This window comes from Brachycentrus maculatus, unplaced genomic scaffold (assembly GCF_059751285.1).
Source record: "Brachycentrus maculatus isolate JH-2025_06_01 unplaced genomic scaffold, ASM5975128v1 h1tg000144l, whole genome shotgun sequence".
NCBI classification, from domain to species: Eukaryota; Metazoa; Arthropoda; class Insecta; order Trichoptera; family Brachycentridae; genus Brachycentrus; species Brachycentrus maculatus.
In genome coordinates, this window is record NW_028280897.1 from 1374016 (window position 1) to 1394702 (window position 20687).

The 20687-nt window shown below is 33.6% G+C and overlaps 1 protein-coding gene across 1 annotated transcript; it reads left to right on the forward strand.

Moving 5' to 3' along the window:
- Positions 1-1640: 1640 nt before the first annotated feature.
- LOC148308897 (epidermal growth factor-like protein 8) lies at positions 1641-19670 on the forward strand. The gene is made up of 6 exons (XM_088260888.1): positions 1641-2059; positions 8292-8417; positions 11892-12004; positions 14921-15139; positions 15413-15492; positions 18067-19670. Exons 1-6 carry the CDS (start codon positions 1941-1943, stop codon positions 18217-18219), a joined length of 810 nt encoding a protein of 269 aa, XP_088117014.1. The 5' UTR covers positions 1641-1940; the 3' UTR covers positions 18220-19670.
- The last annotated feature ends 1017 nt before the right edge of the window (positions 19671-20687 follow it).

Here is a 20687-nt window from a genome sequence, read left to right on the forward strand (position 1 = left end):
GCGCTGACCATAACGCGAACCCACCCCGTCCGAAATTAAAGAAGCAATTTCCTACAAAGCGGTCGGTCAAAAACCCTATTAAAAGACTTTGCGCAATCTTTTTAGTCAGCGGTATTTCAGAGGGACGAGCGTGCCGAATTACGACTCCACTTAGCATTAAAATGTACACGATTACACATAAAGTATTGTGCATATGTACCCTGTCTGTTACCTTTTGTATGCTTCTTGCCGATAGAAGAGAAAACCTGCAGAAGCAGGTAATAAGTGTTTACTGTGGGCAAGGAACATGATGTTTGCTACATAATTACACCTAAAATATATTGCATATATACCCTGGCTGTTGCCTTTTGTATGCTTCTTGCCGATAGAAGAGAAAACCTACAGAAGCAGGTAATAAGTGTTTACTGTGGACAAGGAACATGATGTTTGCTACATAATTACACATAAAATATTTTTCAAATATACCCTGGCTGTTGCCTTTTGTATGCTTACGATGCTGTGCTTCTTGCTGATAGTAGAGAAAACCTGCAGGTGCTGGTGACAAGTGTATACTGTGTGCTAGGAACGTGAGTTTTTTCTGATGAATCATAACATATCCGAAGTTATGATTTTTAAACAGATGAATGTACATAGATCTGAATGTACAATAGTAGTAAATGGGGAAATTTTGTAATAGGTAGATGATTTCGTTTATTTGGGAAGTTTGTTTTCTAATGATCGAATGATTGATAAATATATTGAAAGGAGAGTGAACGGTGCTCATCAAAGCTCAGCAAAAATCAGCTACGGCAAATAAAAGCCTAACAGTGAAAGATAAACTAGCAGTAAACAATGGAGTCTCGGTTCCAACCCTAACGTATGGAAGTGAAATATGGAGTTGGCAAAAAAGGATGAAAATAGACTAAATGCAGTCTAAATGCGATATCTCAAACGAATGTGTGGCAAAACATGTAAGGAAAGAATGCGAGACTGAAATAAGCATTATCAATAAAATTAAGAGACGTGTGTCGAGATGGTTTGGCATGTGAATCGAATGAGTTGATAAATAACAGTAAAACAAATGAATGAGGCGAATATAGTTGGTAATAGAATCAGAGGAAGATCGAGGAAAATTTAGTGGCATGAAGTTTTTTATATACTTGAATCTGGCTGGTACATACGAGGAAAATTATGAATGTTTGGTCGAAGATTGTTTTCAAAGATTGATGTTCTCACTGTGAATATAACAGATTGGTGTGGCGTTATATTCTCTCTGTCTACCCCTGCGGGAAGCGACGTGATGATTAGTTAGTTAGTTTTTAATTTATTTGTACCAGCTCTCCTGTGAGGCTTGCCAGGAGATATGTACACAAAGATTAATTAACTTTACTCTGCTACTGATAACGTTGCAAATAAGAGAAAACCGACGGTATTAATTGAAAACGCGAGGTAGAGTCGGCCCTGATGGCTTCCTATACCAAGTGCGAACCCCTGGAGGACCAACAGGAATGCAAGGCCCTTCCGCAAAGCGGCCGGAGGATTACTAGAGAACGAAAGGCGAGCGTCAGTCTGCTAGGTCCTTTGCGAAGCTGAGCCATCCAGCCTGCCAAGAATGCAGCAGGCGTCTCGCCGCGACCGCGTCACTACGCGCTCGTCCAATCAGTCGAGAAAGCATTCCTGGCCAAGACGGTCGCCGGTGGTGGAGGATTATTTATAACTGCTTCCACATCGCGGTTCAATCCCCCCGAGAAAAGCAATCGGGAAAAGGCATCTCGCGTAAATCACTCTGTCTCATTCGAAAGCAAGATCTGATTTGTCTCATTCCAAAAAAATAACTACTCCAAAACACAACCGATCGGTGTTAGGGAAGGGATTGTATTCCTAGCATTGTTTATCAACACAGTGGTGCCGATATTAAGACCTGATTGCAATCACCGCCGAAACCTGCTTGTAGCACGAAGATGTTAATACAAATCAGCAAGGGTTGCACTACCCTCTCAGTACTAGTGTTGTGGCTCTTATGTGGTATCAGCAACGCACACTACAACAATAACTGGGGATACACAAAGTTCCATTCCGGGTAAGACAGAATTAACAGTGTTCTACTATCGCAGATAAATAATTTACTTAAAAAATTTTATGAAAACAAATTTATATTTTGTGGAAATATGTGTCTTGACCTGTCGTAGATGGTGACGAGAACTCACACTTAAAAAGTCTCAATTATTTATATTTATAAATATATTTATGTAAATATATGTATATATACAAATTGACCTGTTTGAAAATTGTTTACAAATACGAGACCATTATAAATTATATCCGCCTCCGTGTTGTAATGGTTAGCGTGTTTATCTACCGTGCTAGAGGTCCCGGGTTCGATTCCCAAGGGGGGAAATAAATATTGGTGATTTAACACTCTAATATTTATTTAAAGTGATCACCTTGTCTTCGTGTAAGTAACGATCAAGATATCACTGCATCAATACGATGCACCATTGGGTGCAAATAAATGTTAGAATAAATCGTCGTCTATTAACTTTTTTAAGCGTTATTCTCACTGGCGAAATTTAAATCAAAACCCGATATTTGCTCATGTCTAGGGTAACTGGATGGCGTGTACGACTAGTTTAACAGAATTAAGGAAAGTACTATGGGATTGCGTGTGTGGACAGTCGCGTGTAATGTTCTGATCTCTCTGACTAACCCTGCGGAATCATTCTCAGCGCCTTTTAAATTTATGGTATAACCCTCTATCAATGTTTAACGATGGCAGGACGCTAAAATAGATTTTTGATTGATCAATTATTTATGTTACATTTTAAATGAAACTTTGCTTTCGTAATGTAATGATTAGGGCGTAATCAGTGATATTATTTTTAACGAATCGATACTGATATAATCAAATAATGTAAATGATCGTTTCTCTTAAATCTTAAACTCTGAAACTAATTCAAAATTGGTTTGAAATTTGGACATTTGATAACTTGGAATCTGTTTTACAGAAACTAAATATACTCTCCACATTCTTATTTCATTAACGACCGGGTTTCGTCGTTACTGACACTATTAGACTTGTCGGTAGCGACGAAACCCGATCGCTGTTTAAATAGAAAAATGTGGAATAAGCTATTTTGTTGTTATTTAGTTCTGAAATAAAATGCAACTCCACCAATAAATGTCAGTACAAAACTTCAATTTAAGAAAATTCAATTATTACGCGTATCTTATAATATAATGCAAATTATAGAATATTATTATTATTCTTCTTCCTGGCTACATCCCAGTTTATTGTCCCTGTAGACTGCTAGGGTCAGCTCTCCTCGTCCTCAGGTTATATGTCCTTCTGTCCTGGATAACGTCACCTAGGCCATGCCTTCGAATCATGTTATCTTTCTGCTTCACCCATGAATTCCTTGGTCTTTCTCTAGATAACTTTCGAGGAAGATCCATTTCTATTGCCTGATTAACTATATGTTCGGGTTTTCTCCGTCCTATATGCCCATACCATCTCAATTGTATTTCCTCTACTTTCCTATTACAGTATGTTACGCCCAGGCTTCGCGAATGCGTGAACTCTTTATTTTGTCTCTAAGGGACGCTCCCGCTGACCATCTGAGCATTCGCATTTCAGCGGATTCTAGTCGCTTAGAGAAGGTGCCATACATGGTCCAGCATTCGGAGCCGTATAAGAGTGCGGGTCTGACAATTGATTTGTAGACTTTTCCCTTTAATTTGGATGGCATTTTTGGATCGCAAAGGACTCAATGTTCAATGAAGAATTTGTATGCTGTTACGTTTTTTGACATCCCAACATAGATGAAGAAGAATACGGAAGTCGGGGGATTTACGGGACTTATTAGCTTAGGTAGAATGGTGAATGTTGCACTTGTGTAAAGTGATCACTTAAACAGTCTATAAGAGATCATAAGACCTGTATACCCAGACTTATACAGTGTACTTCATCTACATATGTTGAGATATTAAAAACATGTAAATAACTCAACTCAAAAGTGGAGGAAACCCAGATATGTAAACAAGTATTTGTACACTTTCCAAATGTTTTGAATATGTTGCTGTCCCGCGAGAATGCTGAAATTTTACTTAAATTATGTGACAAGTATTTTCATATTTATTTTGTTTACCTCACAGGATATGTAAAGTATAAGTTAAGCAAAGCGTTTAACACATTAAGGCAAATTTTCTTAACGTTACGCAAAATTTCAAAGCGCTGGAATGTTCCTCGGTTGTAAATTTGCTTTGTAAAGGCTTTGAGTTTCTGAGATCACAGAGATTCTCCCTACTGTACCCATCCCGGGAAAGTTCCGCTTCCTACTGCGCTTTTAGTTTCCATTAAATTGAAATATGTTATTCAACTTGGAACACATTTTTGACTGTCGGTAGCGTGGAAAAATATCTTTTATAAAACAAACATTGAAAGACTTTCAGGTATAACGAAAAATTCTTTCATTCGAATTTAGCAGGGCATTACAGAAAAATATAATAAATATGCGTGAGGCTTTTGTATGTTAGAAATGAAACTTTTTAGGTAAAAAAATAGTTGATTTTAGCGTTGCTCTCTTTGCATTTATTGACCATTTTATTTTTTAGAGAAATGATATAAATCTAAGAAAATGCGGATTTGTGGATTTTCATTGAAAAAAATCTGTCTTAATTAAACGAAATATTTGTTTTATTATATTATTTACTGATTCGGCATCAGCTTTGTGGAATGACATGTTGATTATTTTCTAATCACCTGTTGATGAAAATAATTGCAGTTTTCGAAACTAGTCATGTGTATTGAAATAAAACTCATTAAGTGGTGATATACAAGTATCTATATTTTAATAATTCATTATATTTATAAATTTCATTAGTTCATACTATTAGAAGGTAATTATGGGTTTATGATGGCTGAAGTTTGAAACAAATAATTTGACTGTAATGTTCTAAATAATGAAAGAATACTGCGTCGATGGTAGTGCCTGATCTGTTGTAGACTGATTTTTGTCAGTTCAATTTTAATTTATCATCCAAAAATTTTATTAATGCTACAGATGCGTTTGAGTCGAACTTGATGTAGAAATCCCCAAAACCGATGAGGTACCACGCGTTGTGTAAGTAATATAATTCATCGTGTTTTAACAAACCCAACGAATTAAGAACAAGATGCTGAATTACAATTTATTACTCCGCCATTTATGAGTCCGCCTCCGTAGTGTAATGGTCAGCACGCTCGGCTACCGTTCTGGAGGTCCCGGGTTCGATTCCCAAGGGGGGTAAAATAAATATAAGTGATTGTTTCACTGTCATATTTATTCAGTATTACCCTGGACTGGTACCTGAAGCGGAGGGCTGATCAATGTTCCTTCATGTGTAAACGATCAAGATAACACTGCGTTTATATGACGCAGTGCCCTATGCACCATTGGGGTGCGGATAAGGGTTTTATTTTAGTATTATCTCGAAAATATCGAATCACGGATATAAAGCTCATACTTTAGTTATCACAAACCATATATATCAGAATTACCAATAGAAGCACCAATCAATGACAGTGTAAATATTGAATAAACAGATTTTTTAGGCAAATTTTGTATTATTATATTTCTTTTAAAATACTTTCTCTTTCACTGTCACAAGAAATCTCTCATATCCTTTATTTTTTAAGAATTTTTACTTCTATCACATGTGCGATACTGCATGTGCATTTTTTTATATTGTTAAGTGTTTAACCATCATTCCCTTTTGCCTCGTTGCAACGTCCTATACAGTAAGACTCGTCGTTAAATGGTTCCGTGAGTGGGTTTCGAATAACCTTTAAAGCACTTAGCCATAAATTGGAATTGAGAATTGCAACTCCAATATCATAATATAATACCGTTGACGTTCTGACCGGAGGATATTAATGTAAACAAGTTTTGATCGTAATTAAACGGTGCATTTTATGGGATTGATATTTTAACAATTATTTTACGGACAACGAATTCACTCGCATTATTCACAAAACTAACGGTGATGTCGGTAAATTTTGTCGCTGGTCAAATAAAATAAATATGAAAAAAGTTTTTTTATTCTGTAAAATGCGGTGCAACCAAGAAATGCCAGTACAGAACCTTAATCAATTACGACATGATAAATCTAAAATTCTCTTTAATTATGTCTTAATTAAATTAACAGAAAATTATCTCACATACACTATCTTTCTTTTATGCTAACAACTCTTTAATTAATAAAAAAAATCATTTTCTAAATACCACTATGGTGATAATGTTACTTAATGCATCGAAATACGTGTCACAATACATTTTAAGAAACAGTGGTATTTACTACTTATGCTTACCCAAGGGTGCATAGGGCACTATTTCAAATTGATGCCATGTTGATTTGATTGTTCATTATTCATTCACCACCTCCGTTGGGAATCGAACCCGGGACCACCAGCGTGGGAGCCAAATGTGCAAACCGCTACACTATGGAAGCGGATAATAGACTATTTTTAATTTTATCAAGTTAAAATAAAATAAAATAAATACCATTTTGATATTCATAGTGTTCCGGAGACCCAACAAACCACCTGTTGCGGTTTGCAGGCGGAATGAATTTTTGTGTTGCCTTTTTCGACGTGTCAATTTTATATCATTTGTTAAAAAAAATATGATAAGAATGCACAAAAAGCAAATAAAAAATATGTTTTCTCTCACATAACGTTAATGCCCTTTTTTCTCGAAGCCTTATTAATATTAAATTAACCTAGTCAGATTATAACCGCTCTTTGAAAAATGTACAGTCGTACGTTTTATGAAACAATTCGGCGGTTATAAAGATTTTCGATATACGTATTGTAAAAAAGTCGATTATCTGTTTAAATACATTTTTCTATGATAGGACACTGTTAAAAGTTTTTTTGTGACAATCGATTTTTTTTAATGTAATGTTTTTTGTTTTTATCATAATATGTTATTGTAATAAGTAAATATTTTATTTATCGTAAACTTTGTAAATTCGGTCTATAATACACGAAACTGTACATAATACACGAAGGAAACATATAGGTGGGTATAATGTGATCAGAATTGAAATTTCACGGACGCGTCACGTTTATTAGGCACATTTCGTTACATGAGAGAAAAAAGATATAACGTGGACATAAATAGAAAGAGAGCTATTCATTCCAACGCTATGGGAGTGGAACAAAAGAGAGCGACGTATACTCAACGATACAAAAAGATAGAATAAGATTTTTTACAAACGTGTGATATAGATGTACACGTCAGTCTCTATATATGAACATTGAGGTACCACGCAATGTGTAAATAATATTTATCATTGCGTATTGTGATTATTTTTCGTTATATCGAAAATATTGACAAATATAGCATATTTTAGTTATCGCAAACCATTATTCAGTAGTATTTGCTGATCGCTATCATAGTGCTTCGCTCTATATTCAGGTTTTATTCTATTCTTAGCCTTTACTTAATGGAAGAAACTATAAACTTATTTTTTCTTAACTTAACTTAACTTTTGGGATTATCAACCCTTCATTGTGGGTCAAGGGGGTATATTTATACTATTCAATACATTACTAAAGCTTCTCAACTTTGTTATTCACCCACAATAGTCTACGTACTGGAAGCGATAATATGTTTGTACATTTAAATGCGTTATGAAGCTCTATTTCAACAAAATAAAATGTTTAATCTTTTTTTTAATTCAAATTGTTCAAATTATGTTTACTTTGTGGTATGGTAATAAAACACTCTCCTTATCATTCATCGTTTACTTTGGGTATTACCACTTAAAAACAATATTTATTACACAAAATGAACGATGAATGATAAGAGAGTGTTATTTAACAATATTATTAAATTTAATAAATATGTAACAAATAAAATATTTGTATAAAAGTATATATTTAACAGTTAAAAAATACTTTTTTATAAATTCCAAATCTATCTCAACAATCTTTAAGAAGAAGCAGTTTAAATTAAGTTATATTAATATTTATAACATATAGCGATTTGTTAACAAAGGCCAAATTATATGCTTCAATTTTATGATAATTTTAAGAACTGTAATTTTGTGAATTTCTGTATGCTGTATCGTCTGCGAATATAAACATTTACATGCTGTTTATTTGAATTCTTCCATCATTTCTTTAATTTGCATTTTAACAATGAAACTTTTACATTCGACAGAATAAATATATGAAATATAGGCATAACTTTACCCCGTAAAAATATTTCCCTCGTAGTTTTATTTAATATTACGAAATTCTCATGACATTTTATTTAACGTTTTTTCAGGAGACACGTCTGCTCCTCGCAAAGAGATGGAAATAAGCCATTAAAAATGACACAAACCCACCCAAAGCCGTCGTTTAAGCCATACTCACAGAGATGTCACAATAACCAAATATGCCAAGGAGTGAGGTAAGCAATAAAAATAATTCGTCTTGTTTTTGTATTCCTTGAATATAATAAAAATACAAATCTCCTTATGGGAATCAAGTGTTTTTGACGTGTGAAGAACGATAAATATAATCTCATTTAACGGTCGTCATAATAACAATGTTTGAAAATTCAACTTACAAAGTACTTCAAATGCGAAAAATGTGACAATAGAAATAAATAAAAATATATAAAATAGTAAAAATATAGAAATAGATATAAATAGAAACATAAATTTCAGATTATTTTTTGACATTTCAACATATATGAAGAAGAATATGGATAATATAATATTACGGTGTTTGAAAATGATGCGGAATGCATCGAAACACGTGTTACAGTAGATTTTAAGGAATAGTGGTATTTACTAAGTAAAACATTAATTTAAAAAAAGAATATGGAAGTCTGGGCATTTACGGGGCTTACGACCGTCTTAGTGATCATAGGTTTAAGTGATAACAAATTAAATAATATAAATGATAAGCTAAAATAATAAAATGATAAGGACATTTTGTAGTATTTCTCAGTTATGTGATTATAATCCAGGATTCGGACCACACATACAAATTAATAAAATTACACAAACAAAGAGTTTCTGCTGTATAAAAAGGTTTCTTTCATCTCACCAATAGATGTCTCTAGTGAAATTCTAGTGATTGAAGTACAATGTTTCGAAATTGGATCATATATATCCAGCACTAAGAATAGTGTGATTGTTACATGTGTGTAAAGTGATCACTAAAACCAGCCTATAACGGTCGTAAGCCCATACATAAATGCCCAGACTTCCGTATTCTTCTTCATATATGTTGAGATGTCTAAAAATAATCTGAAATATAAATCTATTATCGCATTTTTCATATTTGAAAAAGAACACCTGTAATTGGAGATAATCCAGATTTGTTAAGGATTTCGGGACACTCAAAATGGTGTACAATATATTTCAGATGTTTAAGTTGTCGAAGGTTTTTGAGGGAAGCTTATTTTTACCTCTCTTTGATGTTATGGTTTGAGACTTTTGAGAATAAGCTTTAGAGAAGGTTTATTGTAGGTAAAGTGGCAAGGAGTTAGTATCGTGTGTCATGTTGAGAATAATTTGATTATGGAAATGTGTAATTTGTACGAGGCACGAAGATAATAAATCAGATTTGTAAAATACACTCTCTCGCTACAGGATACAATAAATGTCTACCAATATTTTAACGCAGTGCGATACATTAAGCAGGATGTATATTTATAACTAAATATATAAGTTTGTTATTCATCGTTCGAGCGAAAACCCCCTGTTTTTTTCTGGCTCGAATAACAGTAAATATTTAAAGATTTTAAATTTAATTTCAATGATACATATTACTACTTGGTGGCGTGATTATGCACGCCATTTCCCTGCAGAGGTAGGCGAAAACGATGGAACGCTTTATTCGTCTGTCCTGAGATACACTCCTAGCTTCCTTCACACACAGTATTTTTAAAATTTCAAAATTGAAGATATTAAATAGTTTTACAACATGAGTGTGTACTCATACCAAATACTTGTTTACAAAATCTGGATTATCTTCAATTACAGGAGTTATTATCATTTTTTTTTCATCTCATCAAAGATGAAGAAGAATATGACGAATATGAATATGAAAATATGAAGAAGAATGAGCCTATGACGGCCGTCAGCCCCGCCGACTTCCATATTCTTCTTCATCTTTGATGAGATGTCAAAAAATAATAAATTAAATAGTGTTCAAAACTGAATTTCTTAACTTATATCCAGAATTGTGGACAAAAAATTGGACATTAAGAATATTGCGAATAAAAAACTTATTGTCTTAAATGAATTTAAATAAATAGTCTTCCTTACTGAATTTATCCAGAATTTGTGAACAAAAATTTAGACACTAAAAATTTTGTTTTTTTTTTTTAAATAGTCTACTTCACTAAAATTCTGCGAAAATGTCAGTTAAGACAGTAGTCGGGACAGCGACGATTTGTACGATCCTGCGTACAAATGAAGGATGAAAGTGTACTATAGTCGAGTTGTAGGAATGGAGAGGCGGGTGAACATAGAGCCCTTTTACTGGGAAAATGTTGACAAAATTCTTGTAAAATCCGCTGTGCTGGGATACCTTTTTGCTAAGTCTGGGATCATCCCATGAGGTGAGCCGACTTGAGGCTGGAGGTATACTCGTACCGTCAGATCAGCATAGTAACGCGATTTCCCAAAAAAATATTAGACATTTCCGTAACGAAATTTTCCCACATAATTCGCATTTTCCGAAACTGAATATTATGTAAATTGTAAATGAAAACACTCGTTTTTTACCACTTGAGTATTTTATTTATTTGAGTTTGTATTTAAACCCGTAGATGGAAGCATTTGCAGCTTCCGAAACTAGTCGTTAAAAATAAATATAATAATACTCAAGTTGTAAAAAACAAATGTGTTTTTTGTCGTGTCTTACCACAAAATGAATGCAGAACAATAAAAAAATACATATAAATTCACATAAAAACAATATTTGTATCAATCAACGTGCAAACACTTCACATCATCACAAGTTTTCATCGGTCTTCGTCGGTTTCCTCTGCTTCTATTTTCATTTTTTTTTTACTCATTTTATTCACATGCCCAGACCATCTCAACGCTTAATTTTATCGATACTGCTTATCAGTCTTGCAAAGTTTCCTTATATCACCATTCGGACATCGCACATTTGTCTGAGAGATTGCATTTACACCGTATTCAGACCGCTTTCATCCTTCTCTTACTGATATTAGCATTATCGATGAAATTAAGAAAGGTGTGTTTATATGGTTTGGACATGTGGAACGAATGAGCGAGGAAAGAACAGTAAAAAAAATATCAGGCGAATATGACTGAAAATAGGAGCAGAGAAAGGCCGAGAAAAACTTGGCATGATCAAGTTTGTCAAATAATTGAGAGTGCTTAGGTCTGGCGGGTATGTATGAGGAGATGCGCAAATGTGGAAGAGGTGAAGAATGTTAGTAATGACGGAGTAGTGTGACGCTCTATTCTCTCTGCCTAGCCCTAGGGGGAACAGCATGATAGTTAGTTAATTATTAGAGACATTTCCTTAACAAATTTTTCACACGTGATACACATTTTCCCAATAATAAAAAACTGGATCGTAACAGAGAGAATAGAACGCCATAGTACCCGGTCTTTACAAACATTCTTCATTTCTTCCACATTCATGCATTTCCTTATTCATACCCGCCGAGTATTTCGACTCCTGACCCGCCAGCTTTCAAGTGTTTGACATACCTGATTGTACTAAATTTTAATCGGTCTTCCTCAGCTTATTTTTCGTTATTTGCCTCACAAATGATTTTTGCTTCCAAAGATTTTTGTTTATATACACAAATGGACTTAAGGAATCAGTAGAAAATGATTATTCTTCAAAGCATTTGTATTTTTATCTAACTGCGATGTTTTACTTCCAGAATAGTATATGAAACAGCGCCTAGAGAGGTCTACGGAACCAAAACACAAACCCCGTTCGTCTGCTGTCCTGGGTGGGCGCAACACAGTAAAGTTAGCTACGGCTGCAAAAAACGTAAGGTTTAATTTATATCTTATGGTTTTATAGTATTAAATCCACTTGCCGTGGGAGCGTAAAACCGGATCCTCACTAGCAAACCGCAAATCCTGGACCGCACTCGAAACCGCACAAAGTTCCCGCAAACGGAGCTCGCAGTGGTATACCCAATTTGTTTTTCAGTAACAAACGTTGCAATTCACGTAGGTATATTGAGTTCACACACAAAGCATTAAAATCGACAGCGGAATATATATATTTCTTTCCCCTACGTTAAATCTTTTCTCTCTCTCGGATTAGGGTGGTGACTGACCGGAGCATTTCGTCGTAACGTAACGTCGTAACATCGCTCGCGGCGAGCATCCGAAACTATGGATGGAGCGCTCGGCTCACTGTACTGAATGTACGAATGCTCGCATCGTAACATGTTACGTTACGACGAAATGGCTCCAGTCAGTCACCACCCTAACGTGCGTAATAAACAGACACGTCCTTGAAATTTACTCTCAATTCTCGCCCCATTATCGAATATTCCATCGCCACCATAAAAGTACAGTTTCATTTGAAAAATTTATCTTTTATTGACTGAATTTATAAAGTTTACCATAAATTAATTGACTTTTTTTAATAACATACCTGCAATAACGAGTTAAAAAGACAATAAGGTGTTAAAAAAAATTAACACCTTATTGTCAAATATGTATATATTCTATAAAAATATCGAATTCCAATACACATATGAATATTCTATAAGAAATAACGTGTCCGATCGCGTACTGAATAGTATATTTGAGGGTACACCCTTTAGCCGAATTCATGAAATGCTTATTACCTCTTGTTCTTCTTATTCATGTGTCATATCAGTTCCCCCTGACGTCGGCTATTACTCGAGAATGATCCAGTTTCGGGCATCTCTAATTATATTAATAAATAGGTTTGAGATGGATTCTCGGCAACGCCAGAAATTCTTATGGGTACGTTTTTCACTCACGATACAACAAAATCTAACTTGTATTTTGGAAGTTGGTTGTCTGCGTTATTTTTTATTCCCGCATCACACCGGTTTGGAAAATCCAATTTTTTTTCATGAATGAAGAAACTCTATCCGATTTCACGTAATGAGTAAAGGAGTGTAAGAAGGTTACTGTCTGTTTTCGGGTGATACTGTGCTTATTTTCGCTGGAAGTTACGTTTTAAAAAACGGCATGTAAACGGACGCAACCTCGTCTACAATTTGCGTGTGAACTCACCCTAACGTAAGTTTCTGAAAAAGAACTTATGTATGCTAACATGGGTCATTTATTTATACGATTTGTTGGAGGCATTTACTGGCTGACCTCCAGTCGACGGCAGTGCGCCCGCATTATGTTGTTCAATGCGGTTTCTCAGCGGTTACAGTTCTAGGTAAGGTATAGGACACGTCCTGCAGTACCTTGTCATTGCAAAATATTAAATTGAAAATATAATGAAATTAAGGAAGATGAAAAACAAAAAGCAGCTATGTGGGCCATTTAAAAACATCTGAAAACCGGAAAAAAAAAACAAATCTTGGGCAGTGGGCGGTGAAAATGCATTCCTTTATTTTTTTATTTCACAAGTGTTCCGTCGATAAAACAGAGTATGACGGAGAAAAATCAAGATGACGATGTTACGTTACTTTTGAAAAGGACTTGACAAATTTTTAATGCCGTATTTAGAATCTAATGTTATAAAATATATTTTTTTACTTAACTTGAGAATAAAAGTCTAACTTAATATAAATGTGTGGCTGAATTTCTGACCACACGGTTTAACGAAGAGATATTGTTACTTTCGATATCAAACTGTTACCGTATGAGATTTTACAACGGGAGAATCTGTTTGGTATATTTTAGTGCGACAATTTACAAAAAAAATACATCGCTCTCTTTTGCTCCTCTCTCGTGGGGTCGGAATGTATAACACTGTTTCTCTTTCTCTCTACAGTATATATTTCGCCTCTCTCATGTAACGAATGTGCCTAATAAACGTGACGCGTCCTTGAAATTTTAGTGTCAATTCACTTCACAAATAATGTCCAGACCAATAATCTTTTTTACCACCTTTAAATTTCATAATATAATACAACTTTATGCAGCTTTCAAAAGATCAAAATTAAAAATTTTAAGATAATTAAATTTTAATATACCTACCTGCATTTTAAAATCATCCAATTTGAAAATAAAATCAACAGGCACAGTATTATTCTTTTGTGTGAAAAAAAGATACGGAATGTTTCAAGTCGCTCTCCTGTCAGAATCAATTTGGTACATACGGCATTATTCGCCGGGCGTGTCGAAAATTAACTTTTTTTTGTATCCTTTTCGTTATTCACGGTCCTGAATGCATAACGTCCGATTAGTAAGCTGCTTGTTTACAGCGATTAGTCCGAATATGATTTGTGTTGGCATTCAAAAAGTCTTGTCCGATCTGATTTGCTTTATTTTGCCTCTAGGGTAAGTGGACCAGTGCTGAACACTGACTGAGAGGGCGTTATAGCCATTTTTACTTTATTTATTAATCGCATGAATAAATAAATGTTAAAAATTTAACATTAATGCTGTAGATAAAATAAAAGGAACTAAATACAATGTGTAGATTGTATTTTAAATCATACATAAGTATATACAAAATGTAGATTTAATCTTTTCTTTGGTGGTATGAATTATGGACTGAGAAGGGTTATCAGACTATTATCACTTTTATTGCCCATTTTCACTTGAGTCTTGCTACGTGATCCATGTTCCGAATTCTTTCATTTCTTATTTTATCCCTCAGCCAAGCATGAATATTTCCATGGATCGCTGTGCATTTGAGCTTCACTGCATTTCTTTTTATCAAAATCATGGTCTATAATGCATATGTATTCACTGGCAGTATGCAGGATCTAAATTTAATAGCCTGTCTTTGATACAGCTTTGTGCACACGACCTTGCTCCAACGGCGGAGTGTGCAGCGGCCCCCAGACCTGCACTTGTCGCCCGGGATTCTCTGGCAAGTACTGTCAGGACGACATAGACGAGTGCACGATGAACAAGCCCTGCGATCACTTCTGCTTCAATACCATCGGGACCTTCCATTGCAAGTGCAAGGACAGATTTATACTGCAATCGGACAACCAAAGCTGCAAGAGAGGTACGATCCACCAAGTTTACTAGCGATTCTATTAATAATAAACCACCCGATTTTCGTGAGGAACGAATTATAAGAGACAATTTTAATTTGTTATTTTTTGATTGCCCAACAATACTAAAACATATAAGAAAAGAATGTCACAAAATATGGCAAATAACTTGAGATTTTGAGGAATGTCCCAAAATTCACATTGAGATGAGAACCATAAGTGAGATGTTTCCCTAAAAATGAAAAATTTATGTTTTATAATAACTACAAATAATCACTTTACAGATATAGAAGAGAAAACAGAATTCGAAGTGGAAGACTTGGGACTCGACACTATTGAAAAGCGACTTGACAAGCTTGAAAAGGTATCGAGATATTTTGCATAGATAAAATATTTTTATCAAAATTTACTTTTGTATTTGATGTATCTTTTTCTTATTGTACCACTCTAAGCTGAATGTTATAAATTGTTGTGGCAATTTTACTTTGTCTACAGCGTCTTTGAACAGCGATTAATTGCTACAGCGGAAGCCCTTTCTCAAGTATTTTTCCTATGTTGCGTTTTCTTCCAACTTTGCCTTGCTTATTGCAAGGCAAAGTATTTTATTAATACATATCAATTCATATTTCTCTTACCCCATAAAATCGCTAAGACATCTATCGAGGTCTCACATCTGTGATGTTCAACATTGGTGGGGTGTATTAAATATAACACACCATTTATTAAGTTCGAAGGATGACTGATTCAACTTCTTCGTTTAGAGACATTTTAACTCAAATTCTTCCATAAAACGCGCTTATAACACCATATAATATTCGTCTATAATTGTTCCTCCTTTCTCAAGATAATCGATGAATAAAATACCAAGCGCATCCTAAAATACGTAACCAAAAATGTTACCTGTAGACATTTACGTTTTTGATCGCTTGGGGCAGCAATCGCCAGTTGCTATCCACTTATTTGAATGCCGATTTAGCTCTGGAGTATAGTGAGAATCCACGTTTTATCCGTCTTATTATTTTTGGTCGACTGTGAGCAAACGCGGTACCTACTCCAAACAAAGGTTTCATGGATTTTAGTATTTTACGAAAATGGCGTTATATAAATTATCCAAAATGATTATCACAATTATTATTCTCGGGCACAAATGTCAATGCAAAATGGTATTCACCACACTGATGACTCATCTACCAGTCTTTACGTACTTTAGCCGTAAAAAAATATTTTTCCCGCGTCTAGAAGAATTTTACTAACCATATCAAAATAATATGTGGCCATGAATATACGGAACACAGTTTGAGAACCTCCAAAAAATATTGTATTTATATTCTTCAGGTATTAAAAAAATATATCTAAAATTTTTAATTTATTATTAGATTAAAACCAATATTTTTAGCTTTTCCACTTTTTTATTTGACCAGCGACCGGGTTTCGTCGTTACCGACATCATCAGACTGGTGAGAGGCTTTACAAATTTGTATGTTATATATAAAAGAAGGCAGGAGTTGATAACCATGATTTGATATAATTTTTTTTTTCATGGTTATCAACTCCTGCCTTCTTTTATATATAACATACAAATTTGTAAAGCCTCTCACCAGTCTGATGATGTCGGTAACGACGAAACCCGGTCGCTGGTCAAATAAAAAAGTGGAAAAGCTAAAAATATTGGTTTTAATCTAATAATAAATTAAAAATGCAATTCCATCACGAAGTGTCAGTGGATAATATAAATATATTCTAAAATTTTTGTTTAAAATTTATGGCCATTTTTCAAAAACATTTTTTTTGCAGACGTGTAAAACTGCCTCGTCACAGTCGTAATTTTAATACAATTTGTGCCCAACGCGAAAGTGTTAAGGTGGATATTTTTGTCATCCTACGAACATATTAAATGGTGGAATGAGGTAGAAAATTGGTACCTACCTAACCTTCCTCACCTTACTTTCCATCTCTACTGCCTACTACTATTAAAAATTTCTTAACTTTTTATAAGTATCATTCAAGTATATTGTATTTTAAAAGCATTGTTAAATTTCTGGTATGGTAATATACTAGCTCCTTATCATTCATCGTTCTTTTTGTGTGATACCAGTTAAAATCATTATATCTTGAGGTTTTTGGAAAATTTCAATATTTTGTTATCAATTTGACACTGTATTCGTTATTATGTACAATATATTTTAATTTATACTTAATAAAAGATAATTCTTAACCGAAACTATTTTAAGTTGAAGGGAGAGACATTAAACGTTTAGACTATCTTGAAAAATAGAAAAAAGTAATGCAATTAATAACTAAGATCTACTCAAAATATATAACCAAATAAATTTAACTTTAAATTTAACTCACATTGTGATTCGTTTATATATCTCATTGTAAAAAATTACAATAATTTTTGCTACATATAAATAGGAGATCATGACAATTTCACTTTAGCCTATAGTTGACCTGATGAGGGAACGGTTATTCAGAAACCGGTAGTCGTGAAGTAGAATTTTTAAGTGGTATTACACAAAGATGAATGATAAGAAGAGTGTTATATCATTCAAGTATTTCATTTTTGTATTTTGCTGTCTTACGAATGTATTACATCAAATATGAATAAGCGAACATTTTGAGAATTTATTTATTAAGGATTTCTGAGGCGATTACTCCATTTTTTACGTGTATAACATAAATAACATTTTTTGTTATTTTATTTTATATGCTGAGCATTGTGTGTACGGTTTTTCATTTCAAATTGGATCTTTTACAAACCGAGGTCTCAAGGTACCAGAACTCAGGACACGCTTGAAAACATAATTTTAAATTTTTATTTTAAGTTCACTTGCATATGTAGTCGATGCACTGGATATATGAATATCAAAAATATGTAGTAAACTTTAACTGTTCGTGTATGTATTATATATATATATGTTTTATCTTGTGTTCACAGATAGTGGGTGTTGGAACTAACGCAGAGTCCGGTATCAACGTTGTGGAAATGAATAAAAAATTAGATAATCTGATGAAGAATGTTAAAGTATTGGAGGAAACGGTTTTCAATTTGGACCGATTTTCACACATTAAACGCCGTTACTTTTCATAAAAGAAACATTAACATCGTCACGAGTATTACCTATGAGTACGAGGAGTTTTTATAAGTTTTAAAATAAACAATCATTTTAGTTGTATAAGTAAAGACATCGTCCACTTGAATGGTCAGTAATTTTTGGTATTAAATCCAATAAAGATTTTCTATCTACAATATATAAACAATAATGAAAATGTTTGTTTGTTCAAAATCTCAAACACAACTAACTTACTAACTAACCATCACGCCACTTTCCCGCAGAGATAGGGCAAAGAGAATAGGACAGCATATCAATCTGTCTTTGCAAACAATCTTCGCTCCTTCTACATTCATACATCATCTCATACATACACACCGATTATTCCGACTCCTGACCTGACCACTTTCACGTATGTGAAATACTTGATCGTGAAGTCTTTCTCTGCTTCTATTACTAACCACATTCACCTCATAAATTCGTTTAACTATCTTTTCTTCACTCATTTGATTCATATGCCCAAACCATTTGAACACACCTTTCTGAATTTTATCGATAATGCATAAGCCGAGATAATCTTAGCCTTGCATTCTACCCAAGATATCCTAAAATTATTTAATGTTTACATGGAAATTTCGACACGTTACATTTAAATATTGAAATAAAAATGTGACAGAGGACAGGTAAAAATATGTTTTTTGAACAGGTTTTTCAACCACAATGGCTGTGCCATCTGTTGAACACTAATAACACGAAATATTAAATTCCATCTAAGTTTTTTTTTTAATTAAAAATAATATTCTTTCTTTTTTTTTAGTTTGTTGGCTGACCAACCTGTATTTTCAAAATTGCAACCTGCCAACTATAGGTATAGTTAGAATTGTCGACCCTGGTGACATTACACAACGATGATGAATTGTAAACAAAAATTGAATTGTAATCGTTAGCATATTGTCCAGTTCAATAATGTATACCAATTAGACTTCACAGATGAGTTCAATGATATCATTAACTCTTGGATTGTTTGATATGTAATTATCAACATCAATATAATTATCCAACCACATCCCAATTAGCAAATGTCACCAATTCATGTACTCAGTAATCTCAGTACATTGGCTTTACATTCATATTAATTGATGACCTATTCTTTGTTAATTTTTTGCACCTAGTTGTATAAATATATGTATTTTTTTTAAGAAAAAGAGAAATATTTGGGTTTTTATTATTAACAAAAATACTTCAATTTCATACTATTTCTGTGAGCCTAGGCGGCTCATTATTAAAAATAGGTATCAAATTGTGATGGAGTGGATTCGAACCGGGAAACTCTGACCCAAGAGTCTACGACACTAACCATGGGACCACAACCCGACACAAGTCATTCATAAGTTATAAGTTCAGGATCAAAAAAATATGTTTCAAATAACTGTATTAAATTATTTGAACAATTGCATAACAGTTGATGTATCCCAATCGATAGTTTTTTTTTAAATATTAGTGACATCTGTTAAAATTTACATAAAGATTGTAATGTGATAATAAGTTACCCGAGTTTCAAACCAACCTAAACTAAATTTACCGCGCCTGAAAAAGTTTCACTTCAAAAATACTATATTCTATGGAACTCTTACTTGCTACCTGTACCCGGCCACGCGTTGTTGTGGCTCAGTCTGGTTAAATAAAAAATATAGAAATTATAAAGCATACATTTTTAATGCTTATAATTTCATAATGTTTGTGAAGTAATGAAAATATTTAAAATCTACAAAATAACAACGGAATAAAAACATCAAAAATGTAAAGTGACAGCAGCTATCAAGCAGCATGCTTTCTGCCATGAACAATTTTTTTATGTAGTTGCTGATGCCCCTGACATCGCAGTTTAAAAATGGCATTTTTTACCTGTCTTCTGTTACATTTGCATTTATATAAATATTATATTATGGAATTTTATAAGGTATTAAAGTTTTAAATTGTATTTTTATATTTTAACTAGCGGAATGACTAATGAGTCATTAAAAATTGAAATAAAATTTACAAACATTAACTTCCCATACAAACATAAAGTTTCATCCGATAACGCGGTACCTATCTCAGCGTTACAGAGGGGTTTACTGTATATTGATAAATAACTTTAAAAGATTTAAGATTATGAACAAATGAACATTTTATTTATATTTGGTAGATACTATGTATAGGCTTGCCAGATTTCTGAAATTTTCAACCGGGATATGGGAATGCCCTCAGTGTACAGTACAGTGAAATAAATGACTAATTATCCTAAATAATCCTTCACAGCAATTATTTTTACACTTTTTTGTCATCTACAATAAAATTATTTTTTTACGGGGATGTGAAGTAAACTGGCTGGGACACGGGATTTTGTCTGATAACCAGGAATGTCCTGTTTAAACCAGGACGTCTGGCAAGCTAAACTATATATATGTACATTTACATACTATTATTTAAATTCATTTAAATAAATTTCACCAACAAAATGATC

Excerpts from the sequence above, each read along its gene's own strand:
- LOC148308897 (XM_088260888.1), top strand. The coding sequence starts at position 1,941 with ATGTTAATACAAATCAGCAAGGGTTGCACTACCCTCTCAGTACTAGTG. Across the intron at positions 8,418-11,891 it reads CAAATATGCCAAGGAGTGAG|AATAGTATATGAAACAGCGC; the intron begins GTAAGCAATAAA and ends TTTTACTTCCAG. Across the intron at positions 12,005-14,920 it reads TAGCTACGGCTGCAAAAAAC|CTTTGTGCACACGACCTTGC; the intron begins GTAAGGTTTAAT and ends TCTTTGATACAG.